Below are 17268 nucleotides of genomic sequence, written 5' to 3'. Positions count from 1 at the left end.
AGCCCATCCCACCTATCTACAAAGACCCCCTCAGCAACTCTCAGCCCATCCCACCTATCTACAAAGACCCCCTCAGCAACTCTCAGCCCATCCCACCTATCTACAAAGACCCCCTCAGCAACTCTCAGCCCATCCCACCTATCTACAAAGACCCCTCAGCAACTCTCAGCCCATCCCACCTATCTACAAAGACCCCTCAGCAACTCTCAGCCCATCCCACCTATCTACAAAGACCCCCTCAGCAACTCTCAGCCCATCCCACCTATCACCGTAGACCCCCTCAGCAACTCTCAGCCCATCCCACCTATCACCGTAGACCCCCTCAGCAACTCTCAGCCCATCCCACCTATCTACAAAGACCCCTCAGCAACTCTCAGCCCATCCCACCTATCTACAAAGACCCCTCAGCAACTCTCAGCCCATCCCACCTATCTACAAAGACCCCTCAGCAACTCTCAGCCCATCCCACCTATCTACAAAGACCCCCTCAGCAACTCTCAGCCCATCCCACCTATCTACAAAGACCCCCTCAGCAACTCTCAGCCCATCCCACCTATCTACAAAGACCCCTCAGCAACTCTCAGCCCATCCCACCTATCTACAAAGACCCCCTCAGCAACTCTCAGCCCATCCCACCTATCTACAAAGACCCCCTCAGCAACTCTCAGCCCATCCCACCTATCACCGTGACCCCCTCAGCAACTCTCAGCCCATCCCACCTATCACCGTAGACCCCCTCAGCAACTCTCAGCCCATCCCACCTATCACCAGACCCCTCAGCAACTCTCAGCCCATCCCACCTATCTACAAAGACCCCTCAGCAACTCTCAGCCCATCCCACCTATCTACAAAGACCCCCTCAGCATCTCTCAGCCCATCCCACCTATCTACAAAGACCCCTCAGCAACTCTCAGCCCATCCCACCTATCTACAAAGACCCCTCAGCAACTCTCAGCCCATCCCACCTATCTACAAAGACCCCCTCAGCAACTCTCAGCCCATCCCACCTATCTACAAAGACCCCTCAGCAACTCTCAGCCCATCCCACCTATCTACAAAGACCCCTCAGCAACTCTCAGCCCATCCCACCTATCTACAAAGACCCCTCAGCAACTCTCAGCCCATCCCACCTATCACCGTAGACCCCTCAGCAACTCTCAGCCCATCCCACCTATCTACAAAGACCCCCTCAGCAACTCTCAGCCCATCCCACCTATCTACAAAGACCCCCTCAGCAACTCTCAGCCCATCCCACCTATCTACAAAGACCCCCTCAGCAACTCTCAGCCCATCCCACCTATCTACAAAGACCACCATTTCTTGATTTCCTTGTGCAGTATATTTTTCAACTGTGCTGTGATGACTAACAATCTGAATCTTTCTAATCGCATGTTATCAACAGGAACATTTTTGCTAAGAGTATTATTATGTTGTTGATTGATTGACTACAGCCAACAGTCTGTAGGGTTCATTTTAGAACAAGGTTAGGACTTTTCTTTTGCCTCTCCTGAACCTTGTGACCAGAAACCAGCTACAAGGGGTGCAATACCAAAATAAATTATTCACTAATTCTCTCTTTACAGCAAAATCTACATACTGTAGCTGACATGGTTGTATGCCCCACGTTTATTTACCCTTGATATAACTAGGCAAGGCTACCGGTATGCCATCAAGCCCCAGGGGTTTTCCAGACTGAAAGGATTTAATTGGCTCAAGAAGTTCCTCCTCTGTAATTTGGCCTTCACACAGGTCTTTCTGTACAGTTGTCAATTTTACATTGTTATTATAAGGAAAAAGACCTTTACAGAAAGCATCCTTTAGCGAACATGGAGGAGACTAAAAATAAAACATACAGTAACTTTGGAAAGTATTCAGACCCCTTGACTTTTTCCACATTTTGTTACGTTACACCCTTATTCTAAAATGTATTAAATTGTTTTGTTTTCCTTATCAGACTATGCACAATACCCCATAATGACGAAGCAAAAACATTTTTTTTCGAAATTTTAGGTAATTTATTACAAATAAAATACTGAAATATCAAATTTCTGTAAGTATTCAGAACCTTTACTACTTTGCTTTGTTGAAGCACATTTGGCAGCGATTACAGCATTGAATCTTCTTGGGTATGATGCTACAAGATTGGAACACCTGTATTTGGGGAGTTTCTCCCATTCTTTTCTGCAGATCCTCTCAAGCTCTGTCAGGTTGAATGGGGAGCGTTGCTGCACAGCTATTTTCAAGTCACTACAGAGATGTTCGATCGTGTTCAAGTCCGGGCTCTGGCTGGAACACTCATGGACATTCATAGACTTGTCCCAAAGCCACTCCTGCGTTGTCTTGGCTGTGTGCTTATGGTCGTTGTCCTGTGGGAAGGTGAACCTTCGCCCCAGCATGAGGTCCTGAGTGCTCTGGAGAAGGTTTTCATCAAGGATCTCTCTGTACTTTGCTCCGTTCATCTTTCCCTCAATCCTGACTAGTCATCCAGTCTCTGCCGCTGAAAAACATCCCCAAAACATGATGCTGCCACCACCATGCTTCACAGTTGGGATGGTGCCAGGTTTCTTCCAAACATGGTGCTTGGCATTCAGGCCAAGAGTTCAGTCTTGGTTTCATCAGACCAGAGAATCTTGTTTCTCATGGTCTGAGAGTCTTTATGTGCCTTTTGGCAAACTCCGAGCAGACTGTCATGTGCCTTTTACTTAGGAGTGGCTTCCGTCTGGCCACTCTACCATAAAGGCCTGATTGGTGGAGTGCTGCAGAGATGTTTGTCCTGGAAGGTTCCCCCATCTCGGGGCGGCAGGGTAGCCTAGTGGTTAGCCTAGTGGTTAGAGCGTTGGACTAGTAACCGGAAGGTTGGAAGTTCAAACCCCCGAGCTGACAAGGTACAAATCTGTCGTTCTGCCCCTGAACAGGCAGTTAACCCACTGTTCCTAGGCCGTCATTGAAAATAAGAATTTGTTCTTAACTGACTTGCCTGGTTAAATAAAGGTAAAATAAAAAAATAAAAATCTCCACAGAGGAACTCTAGAGCTCTTTCAGAGTGACCATCAGGTTCTTGGTCACCTCCCTCATGGCATACCAGTTTGGCCAGGTAGCCAGCTCTAGGAAGAGTCTTTGTGGTTCCAAACTTCTTCCATTTAGGAATGATGGAGGCCACTGTGTTCTTGTGGATCTTCAATGCTGCAGACATTTTTTGGTACCCTTCCCAAGATCTGTGCCTCGGCACAATCCTGTCTCGGAGCTCTACGGACAACTCCTTCGACCTCGTGGCTTGATTTTTGCTCTGACATGCTTTGTCAACCGTGGGACCTTATATAGACAGGTGTGTTCCTTTCCAAATAATTTCCAATCAATTTAATTGACCACAGGTGGACTCCAATCAACTTGTATTTTTAAGTAATTAATTTGCATTTTATTGCATGACATAAGTATTTGATCACCTACCAACCAGTAAGAATTCCAGCTCTCACAGACCTGTTAGTTTTTCTTTAAGACGCCCTCCTGTTCTCCACTCATTACCTGTATTAACTGCACCTGTTTGAACTCGTGACCTGTATAAAAGACACCTGTCCACACACTCAATCAAATAGACTCCAACCTCTCCACAATGGCCAAGACCAGAGAGCTGTGTAAGGACATCAGGGATAAAATTGTAGACCTGCACAAGGCTGGGATGGGCTACAGGACAATAGGCAAGCAGCTTGGTGAGAAGGCAACAAAGGTTGGCACAATTATTCGAAAATGGAAGAAGTTCAAGATGATGGTCAATCACCCTCGGTCTGGGGCTCCATGCAAGATCTCACCTCGTGGGGCATCAATGATCACGAGGAAGGTGAGGGATCAGCCCAGAACTACACAGCAGGACCTGGTCAATGACTTGAAGAAAGCTGGGACCACAGGCTCAAAGAAAACCATTAGTAACACACTACGCCATCATGGATTAAAATCCTGTAGCACACGCAAGGTCCCCCTGCTCAAGCCAGCGCATGTCCAGGCCCATCTGAAGTTTGCCAATGACCATCTGGATGATCCAGAGGAGGAATGGGAGAAGGTTGTGTGGTCTGATGAGACAAAAATAGAGCTTTTTGGTCTAAACTCCACTCGCCGTTTTTGGAGGAAGAAGAAGGATGAGTACAACTCCAAGAACACCATCCCAACCGTGAAGCATGGAGGTGGAAACATCCTTCTTTGATTATGCTTTTCTACAAAGGGGACAGGATGACTGCACCGTATTGAGAGGAGGATGGATGGGGCCATGTATCGCGAGATGTTGGCCAACAACCTCCTTCCCTCAGTAAAAGCATTGAAGATGGGTCGTGGCTGGGTCTTCCAGCATGACAACGACCCAAAACAACAGCCAATGCAACGAAGGAGTGTCTCCATAAGAAGCATCTCAAGGTCCTGGAGTGGCCTAGCCAGTCTCCAGACCTAAACCTAATAGAAAATCTTTGGAGGGAGCTGAAAGTCTGTATTGCCCAGCGACAGCCCTAAAACCTGAAGGATCTGGAGAAGGTCTGTATGGAGGAGTGGGCCAAAATCCCTGCTGCAGTGTGCAAACCTGGTCAAGAACTACAGGAAACGTATGATCTCTGTAATTGCAAACAAAGGTTTCTGTACCAAATATTAAGTTCTGCTTTTCTGATGTATCAAATACTTATGTCATGCAATAAAATGCAATTTAATTACATTTACATTTACATTTAAGTCATTTAGCAGACGCTCTTATCCAGAGCGACTTACAAATTACTTAAAAATCATACAATGTGATTTTCTGGATTTTTGTTTTAGATTCAGTCTCTCACAGTTGAAATGTACCTATGATAAAATCACAAACCTCTACATGCTTTGTAAGTAGGAAAACCTGCAAAATTGGCAGTGTATCAAATACCTGTTTTCCCTACTGTATGTAAATAAGATTTTTCTCTTTTCACATTCTCATTATTGGGTATTTTGTGTAGATTGCTGAGGAAAATATTTAATTTAATCCATTTTAGAATAAGGCTGTAATGTAACAGAATGTGGAAAAAGTCAAGGAGTCTGAATACTTTCCATCTTGGAAACCCAAACCGGCCAAACCCTCCATAACCCGGATGACGCTGTGCGTTTTTAACATAATTCTTCAATAATGTTCCAACCAGAGAATTCCTTCGTCTGTAGAAATGCAATGGAAAAGAGCTCGCTCTCACGTGAACGAGCATGGCCTGCTCATGGCACTCTGCCAGACCACTGACTCATTCCCCTCTCATTTCCCTCTCCTTCACAGTAGAAACATCAAACAAGGTTCTAAAGACTGTTGACATCTAGTGGAAGACTTAGGAAGTGCAACATGACCAATATCCCACTGTATCTTCAATAGGGAATGAGTTGAAAACCTACAAACCTCAGATTGCCCACTTCCTGGTTGGATTTGTTCTCAGGTTTTTGCCTGCCATATGAGTTCTGTTATACTCACAGACATCATTCAAACAGTTTTAGAAACTTCGGAGTGTTTTCTATCCAAATATACTAGTAACATGCATATCTTAGCCTCTGGGACTGAGTAGCAGGCAGTTTACTCTGGGCACCTTATTCATCCAGGCTACTCAATACTGCTCCCAACCATAGAAGATTTATTAAGTTAATTTCTGAAAATCGCTATTTAGCTAGTTTTTTTCCCAGTCATATCCAATACCAGGTGCATCAAACTCCATTATTTGAATGATGCTGTGTCTGTATGTATGTATTACAGGACAGCCTACTCCTTCCTCCCCGTTGGGGGATTGAACCCCGGTTTCCCGTCCGCACGACACAGGGATTCTCTAGCAAAATAGCCCAGTACTGTACTGCCGACCGTCATGTTGTACAGCGCCATTTTTCCATTCCACTCTAACAGAAACCCATAGGGTTTTTCATGGAAGAGAAACACCATAATATTAATAAAATTAATTAAGCAAGTATCAGTCAAAATTTGGACACACCCACTCATTCCATGATTTTTCTTTATTTGTACCATTTTTTACATTGTATAATAATAGTGAAGACATCACAACTGTAGCAGGTGTAGCTCATCGTGCAAATGTTTCCTATTAGCAGGACAATAGACTTTTTACAAACCGGCTACTGTAGTGAAAATTCCTCAACTTGAAATGTATTCAATGCTTAAGTACTCTAAAGTGTTACATTTCTAACTCAAAACAGCAGTACAGTATTTATTCAGAAACATCTTTATGCTTTTGTTAATAAAATAAAATAACGAGAAAAAATACATTCAAACGCGGATGTTTATATAAACTACATTTTAGTTGCACTTCCGCCCAGCTCCACGACCACAGGTAAAACCTTGCTGAGGTGATCAATGTATTTGTTGCATCGATGTATCGTCAATTTCTCTTGCCAAAACATCTTGATGGTCTTAACCAATTAATCTGTGCTTGTCGGCTTGGCAGAGTTACGGATTAATGTTTTCAATTGTTCCACACAAGTTTAAACAAGGAGACTAGTATATCTAAAAATATTTTTAGGTATACTGTAGGCCTGCCGAAGATGTTGTAGTTCTTTTATTTATTTTCATTTAACCTTTATTTTACTACATGCCTTTTGCTTTGTAAATAGCCAAACTTACCATTAAAAATCAAATATGGGCCTGGTCCCTGGCGAGAAATTGCCCCCCACACATGGAGTTTGAGCGGAGGCTTGCTTGATCTTCTTCCTTTACTTCTATGGCAATGTTGAGCAAATTGCTCATCCAGGGATCCATGCCTGGGCCTGCTTTGATCCATTCCATGCCTCTGTGATGACATTATTTAATGTCTCTTTGATCCATGCCTGGGCCTGCTTTGATCCATGCCTGGGCCTGCAGGACGCAAAGTGCTTTGTTTGTCAGACTAATCATTGGGTCCAATCTGCAGAACGCTACAAAACAAGCGAATACACATGGTTAATGTTCTGATAATTAAAAAATAATATTATACAGTTGAAGTCAGAGGTTTACATACACCTTTGCCAAACACATTAAAACTCATTTTTTTCTCACAATTCCTTACATGCAATCCTAGTAAAAATTCCCTGTCTTAGGTCAGTTAGGATCACCACTTTATTTATAGAATGTGAAATGTCAGAATAATAGTGGAGAGAATTATTTATTTCAGCTTTAATTTCTTTCATCACATTCCCAGTGGGTCAGAAGTTTACATCCACTCAATTAGTATTTGGTAGCATTGCTTTAAATTGTTTAACTTGGGTCAAATGTTTTGGGTAGCCTTCCACAAGCTTCCCACAATAAGTTGGGTGAATTTTGGCCCACTCCCCCTGACAGAGCTGGTGTAACTGAGTCAGGTTTGCAGGCCTCCTTGCTCGCACACACTTTTTCAGTTCTGCCCACACATTTTCTATAGTATTGAGGTAAGGACTTTGGGATAGCCACTCCAATACCTTGTGAAATAATTATAAGTGAAATAATCTGTCTGTAAACAATTGTTGTAAAAATGACGTGTCATGCACAAGGTAGATGTCCTAACTGACTTGCAAAACTATAGTTTGTTAACAAGAAATATGTGGAGTGGTTGAAAAACAAGTTTTAATGACTCCAACCTAAGTGTATGTAAACTTCCAACTTCAACTGTATGTATGCTCATTTATGTATGCTCATTGAAAGAGGTGGTTTTCAATAAATCCCAATGTTTTTGGATTACTGCAGTAAATGCATCACTTTAGATCAGGTGGCTGACCTGTGAACAGGTATAAAAGGCAGAGTTCTGAGCACCAGGTGTCATTGAACTCTTCGCTTCTTCTAGTCTGGGTCTTCCTTCACCTGTGTCTCCATTTGATCCCTCATCCTGGTCTCCATTTGTCTCAGTCTGGATCTGAACTCCAGGTCTCAGAAACCTCATCCTGGTCTCCATTTGTCTCAGTCTGGATCTGAACGCCTGGGCTCAGAAACCTCATCCTGGTCTCCATTTGTCTCAGTCTGGATCTGAACGCCTGGGCTCAGAAACCTCATCCTGGTCTCCATCTGATCCCTCATCCTGGTCTCCATTTGTCCCAGTCTAAATCTGAACGCCTGGGCTCAGAAACCTCATCCTGGTCTCCATTTGTCTCAGTCTAAATCTGAATGCCTGGGCTCAGAAACCTCATCCTGGTCTCCATTTGTCTCAGTCTGGATCTGAACGCCTGGGCTCAGAAACCTCATCCTGGTCTCCATCTGATCCCTCATCCTGGTCTCCATTTGTCCCAGTCTAAATCTGAACACCTGGGCTCAGAAACCTCATCCTGGTCTCCATTTGTCTCAGTCTAAATCTGAACGCCTAGGCTCAGAAACCTTGTCCTTGCAGTGAGTACACGTCTCAGTGATGATCAATGATTATCTGAAAGACCCAAATCAATAATTATGAATTGAAAAGTTCGCTGAGACAAATCCTGAATTATTGATTGAATACTGTATGTTGTGTACCTTGTATGACAACTTTGAACTTTCCATGAACTGAATGTAATTGAACTTTCTGTTGACTTCTGATACGTTTTCAGCTTCACCACCACTACTGACTGCAGCCAGGTCCTTGGTAAGATTCTTATAAAATATCTACTGCAGTGCTTTTTAAAGTAAATTACACACCTTCACAGTGGATAACTGTAAGGATCATTTCTCTACAAAGCACAACAACTCAGAGATACTGAATATGTTATGAAACTATCTTAAAGGGGCAATCTGCAGGTGCTACATATATTTTTGGACATAAAAACGAATGATATGTACCAACTGATTCCTGAAAAATATAACTTAGAAATCAGAACCCAACATTTAAGCTTGTTCTACTACAATATTTCTAAACTAAAAATGTTTAAAAAAAACACCATATAGCCTCAAAACATGGTTAAAACTATAATTTTGATATCAAGGACGGTTAGCCTGGTGTGCCAGACCATATGGTAAGACTAAATAGCTCTGAATTAAGTCTGGCACACCAGGCTAAAAATAAGCTTTTTGAGAATGTTTTCATCTTTCTAGAAGAGGATTTACCTCTTACTTGCTAAAAAGATCTGTAATCTCAATGAGACTAACCTGATAAAATAAAGCTCACATTTGTTTTTACAGTGCTTATGGATGGCTAGAAATAACCTCAAAAGCAAACTGACTTTGAATGCAATGTATTTCTGACATAATAGCTTCGCCACTTGTAACCTCCTCTCATGTCCAGGCCAGTACATGAGCACCTTCACTGAATTAGGCCGCCTACCTACTTCTCACCATGATGGTCCACAAAGCAGATGTACTGTAGTTAGGTCAGTGAAAACAAGTCACACCTACATTAGGTCTTATAAGCACTGATCTAGTATCAGCTTACCCTCCCCATATCATTACCTAACCATTTGAGGGGAAAAGCCCAAAACTGATCTTAGATCAGTCTCTAGGTCAACTTCATCCCACTTCTCTATCAATGCGTGTAACCCTATACAGTATGTGGAGACTCAAACGTTAAAGCTGGTGACTTTCATAGAACTCGGTGTTACAGAACATTGTTGTACTGTTTGAAAGTATTGTGCAGATTGTAATGTGTGATGGATTATTGTGAATTTGTCTATAGGAGCCACATGGAAAATAAACTCAGCCTGTTGAACATCCTCCTGGGCATCAAGGACCCGATGGACTTTGTCCCTCCTTTCTTCTGTAAGGGAGTCCTGCAAGAGGAGACTGGAGAGGCAGGTGACTTCTTCAGTACACTACAGTCCTTGGCCAAGTAGCTTCAGTAACAAACACCAAGAGAGCGCTTCAAATCACTGATCACATCAGTGTCCGTCTTGTCTACAGTCTGGCAGTGGCACTTGAGTTTTCTCCATATTAGCCTAAATAAAGTAGAGATGATTTTAAACTAAAGCGTTAGTGGATCAATGTGAGTTGTCGTGAGTTAACGCTACTATCCTAGCCTGGACCCGTTTACACAAAGCGTTTCAGTGTAGGAGAGCTAGGATCAGTTTTGCCTTTTAAATCATAATTTGAGGAAGTACAGCTCCCGCTCAGCCCAGTCAAAACTGTTCGCTGCTCTGGCCCCCCAATGGTGGAACAAACTCCCTCACGACGCCAGGACAGCGGAGTCAATCACCACCTTCCGGAGACACCTGAAACCCCACCTCTTTAAGGAATACCTAGGATAGGATAAGTATTCCCCCCCCCCCTTTAAGATTTAGATGCACTATTGTAAAGTGACTGTTCCACTGGATGTCATAAGGTGAATGCACCAATTTGTAAGTCGCTCTGGATAAGAGCGTCTGCCAAATGACTTTAATGTAAATGTAGATCAGCACTCCTACTCAGGGACGCTTTGTGAATAATGGCCCTTATGTGTGTCCTTTGGTTGTTGTGGTCATCACATGCAGATCTGGAATAAGCTTACTGAAGTATATAGCAATAGATTAAAAAAATACACTGAACAAAAATATAAAACGCAACATGCAACAATTTCAAAGATTTTACTGAGTTACAGTTCATATGAGGAAATCAGTCAATTGAAATCAATTCATTGGGCACTAATCTATGGATTTCAAATGGCTAGGCAGTGCCATGGGTGGGCCTGGGAGGGCATAGGCCCACCCACTGGGGAGCCAGCCAATCAAATAAAAATGTTCCCCACAAAGATGCTTTATTACAGACACCTGGTCTGAGGTTGTGAGGCCAGTTGGACATACTGCCAAATTCTCTAAAATTACATTGTAGGCAGTATATGGTAGAGCATTGAACATTAAATTCCCTGGCAGCAGCTCTGGTGGACATTCCGGCAGTCAGCATACCAATTGCACACTCTCTCAAAACTTGAGACAACTGTGGCATTTTGTTGTGTGACAAAACTGCATTTCAAAGTGGCCTTTTATTGTCCCCTGCACAAGGTGCACCTGTGTAATGATCATGCTGTTTCATCAGCTTCTTGCTATGCCACACCTGTCAGGTGGATGGATAAGCTTGACAAAGGATAAAATGCTACTAACAGGGATGTAAACAAATTTGTGAACAACATTTGAGAGAAATACACTTTTTTGTGCATATGGAACATTTCTGGGATATATTATTTCAGCTCATGAAACATGGGACCAACACTTCACGTGTTGTGTTTATATTTTTTGTTCAATATTGTTATTCATGTATGACTGGAAGTGGAGACAGGAGCAGAAAGGAGCATTCAAAGAGAATCTAATAAATATTACATTATTAGAATTAATTCTCACTGTATTTACTGTCACCCTTGTTTTTCATGCTCTTACACTGCCAATAAAATACAACTGGAAGGGATGAAATAGAACTTGTCTTCTCACTTATTTCTTGCTCTCTTATGGAGCGTTCACATGCTGTCGGAGATATCGGACGTTTTGAACGACCCTCCAACTGGGAAACTGATCCTTTTATTACCCGAGTTTCACCACTTACCTTTCACTTTTTCAAACAAATTACAACATAACCATTTTTTTTTAACAATCACAAATGTATCAATTTATGTTGATAACGTAGATAGTTTGACCAGAATGTCAATGTTAAGCAAGCTAGCTAACCTTATTATTAGCAACTTAAGCCATCTTATCAAGCTAGCTAAAACCTTATTGGTTGAAGAATTGGTCTGCCTTCAAAAGCACTTGAACACAATAATGTCAGACTTATCACATATAAGCAGGCAAAGTCATAGTTGAAATATGCTGTTCCTGGTATGTTCACAAACTCAATACGCCATTGGGCTTTAACAAATATGTAAATTATTTGAGAAGAAAACAAATCCATTTTTTTATTATTATTTTGACCAAACTACCAGAATTTTTTCCAGATTTTGTGTAAACACAGCCTCACTCTTTCTACCACTACTCAGGTTACCCCAAACATGTATATAAACCCAAACCCTAGATGACTGACAGGACACTGTTTGGATGCCGTTACAGACATTTCATACTCCTCCACCATTGTAAAAAGATTGGTCTACATTCCTACATTTTCGCAAGTATATTCCATTAGACACCTTAATGCATACTTTTGAAATATATTATGTGAGATAAACATTAAAATACAAAATATATTAAAAGATTTTCCTTAAAGTTGAATTTTTCATTGAGTACTAATGTTACGGTCCCCACTCTACAATAAATAAATACATGTAACATTGCCCTTTTAATTGAAACACTAGAATTCATTCCTGTTGAGGGCTGTTCATTCTGAGGAGTACCAATATGGCAGCAGGTGGCTTCAAAGCCTCTCACTGGCCAATACATAGCATCAGTAATCCCGGTATTATATAGATCATTGGTTGGCAGTCAGGTCGGTATAAGATGCATCAAAGTTAATTATTATATTTCTCTGTGACAAAGTCTATACCTACACATCCTTTTTAAACATGACAGATTTATTTACATATCATAATCATAAAGCACTACTTGTTTAGAACTGAACGCAGTCTTGACACTAGCATCAGCTTCTCAGAAATGACATTGTTGTTTACTAATGCTACGAGTGGAAAATCTTACACCTGAAAATCTCACATAAGGAACAGAATAGACAATGCAACATAACAAAATAATGATAGAGGATCCACTTCTGCTGGATTTTCTGTTCTACAATAGCTAGAAACACATTATAGAGAATAGCTAAGGCTTATGTGAAACGCATATACGACACTCGTAATGATCTTCCCACATTCACCGTCGAGTTACTTGGTGTTCAACGGTACCGCGAACAACAATTGCATCTGTCCCATTATCAATGCACTCTCCCTCCTCTCTACCCATTCTGAAAGGGTTTCCAATCACTTCGCTGACAAGTAGGAGAGCCATTTAGCAGACTGTAGTGTATTTCAAATCTACCTGCAGTGGTCCTGTGTGGATCAGTTGGTAGAGCATGGCGCTTGCAGGGTTGTGGGTTCGATTCCCGGGGCCACCCATATGTCAAATGTATGCACGGATGACAATAAGTCAAATTGGCATATATGCTAAACGGCATATATTATTCTATAAAAAGTATGTCTGTTTAGAAACCATTGAACCATAACCACCTCATAGCAGTCTCTTATTACCAAACAGCAGCTTTCCTAATTCTGTCTGTTGTCGTCATGACATGTAGTGGTCAAATCCTTTTTATGGACCGAATCATTCTAAATGTCATGATTCTTTTCTAAGGAGTACGACGAGCCTGTCCTAATATGGACACTATAGCAGGCTGACTACACCGCTTGCGCGAGCGTTGCAAAATTAATTTAGAAATCTATATTATTCAATTATCGTGCGCGCCAACGAGCGTCTGCGTTGCCAAGGGCTAAAATAGAAGTCAGTTCTATTTGTGACACAGATCGCGCTGCAAGTCCTGCCTCTCCCATCTCCTCATTGGTTTATAGAAGCAGGTACCCACTCACGTGCCGTCTCCTTATTGGTTATACCCACGTGGGTGACTGAAAGACGAACAAGGTCAGTGGCATTTTTGCATTTCAGGTAAAATAACTCTATGTTAATATCCCAGGACAAATTAGCTATCAACAGCAAGCTAGCTAAATAGGACAAATTAGCTATCAACAGCAAGCTAGCTAAATAGGACAAATTAGCTATCAACAGCAAGCTAGCTAAATAGGACAAATTAGCTATCAACAGCAAGCTAGCTAAATAGGACAAATTAGCTAGCAAGTGAAAGTTAGCTAGCTAAATTGCCATAAATGTTTAATGCTTTTCAACCTGTCCCCAAATACATGTAATTGGTTCAGAGTTTGTTTTGATATTAACCTGCGTGTCATGATCGCGTTTGATGTGGGGGTACAAAATAATTTTGTGTGCACGATGGCGCACACAGCCGGTTTGGGTTCCGTGTTAAGGAGATTCGACGAAATCTTTCTTGTCCAGCCATGCAGCCCCAATTCTAATATGTAAACCGTAAAGGAGATTCAACTAAATATTTCTTGTCCAGCCATGCAGCCCCAATTCTAATATGTAAACCGTAAAGGAGATTCAACTAAACCTTATTTGTTCAGCCATGCAGCCCAAATTCTTTAAAAGAAACAGAAAGACATGCTCTCCCTGACTCGAACGCACGCATGCGCACACAATAAACATTTTTTTCTGGACAAGTGAGCCGTATGTTTTAATATGGAATGTATACCGTCTCTAGGAAACACAAACATTTCTGTACAACCGTCAAGATACAAGACAACATACACACACACACACACACACACATATGTATCTATATATACACACACATATATATACACATACATACACACTCACAAATATATAAAGACAAGAAATTGACGTTGGCTTAATAAATAAGAGGTAAATGTAGATAGTGAAGAAAAGGAATGACCCTCGGAGTAGTGAGCAGTGACAGTAACACTTTTTAGCAGTAGAAGACCTGGACCCTTTTGACTAGGGTCCCCTGGATCTATACGTGTACACTAGATCTCACTCTTTCAAGTTTTACGTCCACTCATTTCAATGACCTGTTGCTGAGAATGAAGTTCCTTTGGGCAGCCGAAGCAGAGAACACATACAAAGTGCACATCATTAGCCAATTAACTGAACAATGATATATATAATCAAGGTAAGAAGTTGACTAACTAGAAAAGAGCAACACTTCATACAGGGTCTTTGATTCTCAATCCATTTGATAATTCAATGATTATATAAAATCACAATCCTTGAGCTATCACCACTTCAGGTGGGATTCACAAAGTGGTCACAGAGCAATTAACAAACCATTATATCCCAGTATGGCCATGACTCTCTCATGTGTATTTTAGTGGTCAGGCCATGTGCAGTGAAAGTTAAGTCTAGTGCAGGGTGAGAGTTCAAGGAAAGATGGTAAAAACAGCTAATTATGCAATGCTCTCAAGTTTCAGACTCATTCCCTTAATTTTCTGGTCAGCATTTCCCCCCGAAAACGATTGTCGTCAGACAATATCATATATTTCTGTGCTTTCCAGTAAACAGTAGTGCTGCTATAATGTTGAGGGGCTCTCATTTCATGTCAGAGACACAGTAGCCACTGGGCATAAACTGGTTGAATCAATGTTGTTTCCATATCATTTCAACAAAACAATTCAATTTGAAGACATTGAATCAACATGGTCATTGACGTAAAGGAATTTAGGTAATTTGTCTTTTTTTCACCCAACTTTGAACCTAAATCCAATGATGGTGAAAATGTTTGTTGGTTTTACTTTGAATTTACGTTAGTTGACAAGTCAATCAAATGTAAATCAAAACTAGATGTTGAAGTGACATCTGTGCCCAGTGGGTAGCCACCCCAGAAAGAAAACTAAATACATTTCACTCCCTCCAAAATATTGCTCTCTTCAATTGTGCAATACAATTGCCTTATGATGGAACAACACAAGCTATACAAAAGGTGCTTTAGACCGACATCATTTCAGGATCAAGAGAGGGTTCTCTTGAGTATTGTACATAGATATTTAAACATTTCTATGCATCATTTGAGACAAAACAACTACATTTTCCCTGGGCTGTCACAATAACCGCTTCTATGTACACGGAAAGTTTGACAGCAAAGTTTAAACCATTAAATTGCAGTACAAGACTGACCAACACGCACACCGAATCCTAACTTGAGATCAGCATACCTAACTTAAACCCCTTAGTTGATGAAAAATATGAACAGAATAAAAGGTTACTTAAAAAGTTTACTGGTGCTATTCACCTCAAGTTAAGGAATTTTTGTCTCAAGTTTTTCACCACGTTCTGTTGACTAGCATCTGTCTTTTTGACCAAGTTCATGGCAGTTTTCTGGGCATCTTCAAGCTTTTCATTTGAGGGTGAACCCTTGTCAAGTTCCTTGCCCCTCCCACTTAAGGGTACTGACTCTGCCTTAGCCCCGACCTCCTCCCGTTGCCTATACTCATCTGACTCCTGATAGGCCCGGCAGCGGTCGATTACAGCCATGATGGAGATTTTCTCTCTAGTGGTCGGTGAACGGATCTGGACATAGCTATCATCTATGTCCTCTACCACCTCTACTCTCCTTGCCCTGAGTACCATCTCCAGTGGTTCTGCAGAGCTGGATTCTGTCTCAGGCTCCGGAACCTTCTCCACAACAACGACCCTGTGGTCATTGGGCATGGTGGCCTGTGCCGAGATGTAGTAACTGTCATTAGGGACTTCATCCTGGAGGTTCTGTAGCTCACTCAGATGCAGCCCACTCAGTCTCTGGTCCAATGACCCGGCCCTGTGGAGTCTAGCCAACCCCTCTCCAGGGCCAGGGTCCCTGCTGAGGTGGGGTCTGTAGGCCGGAGCCTCGACCGTACCAGAAGCAGTGACTAAGCTGGAGCAGAAGCTTGAGCGCCTTTTGGGGCCGCTGTCCATCCTCTCAGGAACTGAACGGCTTCGGTTAACAGCCAGCAGCTGGGACTGATCTTTGTCCGAGCTGGCATACTTGCAGCGAAGTGTCCGCACGTCGGGCCAGTTAAAAGCCTCGGTAGGCGAAGGATTGAGTGGGCTCTTGGCGGACATGCGGCCGGGTGAAAGGACTCGGGGACTGCCCAAAGAGCTAGGCATGTGAGCAGGGTTGGGAGATATGGCTATAGGACTCAACTCCTGGAGATTGCTCAAACGATCAAACGAGAGCAGGGGCAGCGTCAAGTTGGGTTTACCTGTAAAACACACAACATAAACAAGACTTAACAGGAAGTATCTGAGCGTCAGAGTATCAGAACAAGTTGAAAGTTCTGTTTTTATTTTGGGCATTCTCGTGTGGTATACTGTAATGCTCCGAAGGGACACTGCGGTCTATATTGCTTAGTAGTTTTGGCATCTTCAGGTATGTTTACATGCACACAATATTCACGATTATTGTGAATACTCTGAGTAAAACAATATTCTCAGTAATGACAAATCTACAATGCACTACAAAACATCACATTCGCGTTCTGTCAGCATAGTTTTTTGACTGCTACTCAGGCAGCATATTACGAAGGCAGCGCAATACATTTCTTCCAGTTTCCAGAAGCTCAGCGACTTGTGTCAGTTTCAGGAAAATAGTCAAAATGCGTGCTTTAAGTGCTGCTGTACTGCTCACGCTGCCAATGTAGTAGGCTGCATTGACAACAGTGGGAGCTTATCGTAAGCTCAGTCTCATGTCCGTCACGACCGCTAATATACCCACGACAACGACATACCAATGACACAATTTAGCAAACAAGCTAAATTGGCTGGAGAATACTAATTAGCATTGCTAAAACCAGCTACTCATCATCCTACCTTGACTCACCCAATGCCTTCTCTTCTGGAGTAAGTTGCTTTCCTGTGCGCTTGTTTGCCGAAAAG

At 42.2% G+C, this 17268-nt stretch overlaps 1 protein-coding gene across 5 annotated transcripts in view; it reads right to left on the bottom strand.

Moving 5' to 3' along the window:
• Positions 1-14042: 14042 nt before the first annotated feature.
• The window catches only part of LOC123990538 (pleckstrin homology domain-containing family G member 3), a 115703-nt gene continuing 112477 nt past the window's right edge, over positions 14043-17268 (bottom strand). For all 5 annotated transcript variants that reach the window (XM_046291126.1, XM_046291123.1, XM_046291125.1 and 2 more), the window contains one exon: positions 14043-16595. In XM_046291126.1, the coding sequence (XP_046147082.1) occupies positions 15643-16595 (953 nt within the window). In that variant the 3' untranslated portion in view covers positions 14043-15642. The remainder of the gene's footprint in view (positions 16596-17268) is intronic.

This window comes from Oncorhynchus gorbuscha, linkage group LG12 (genome assembly GCF_021184085.1).
Source record: "Oncorhynchus gorbuscha isolate QuinsamMale2020 ecotype Even-year linkage group LG12, OgorEven_v1.0, whole genome shotgun sequence".
Lineage (NCBI taxonomy): Eukaryota > Metazoa > Chordata > Actinopteri > Salmoniformes > Salmonidae > Oncorhynchus > Oncorhynchus gorbuscha.
Note: the sequence above shows the minus strand (reverse complement) of the source record. Positions and strands in the feature narration are given on the sequence as shown.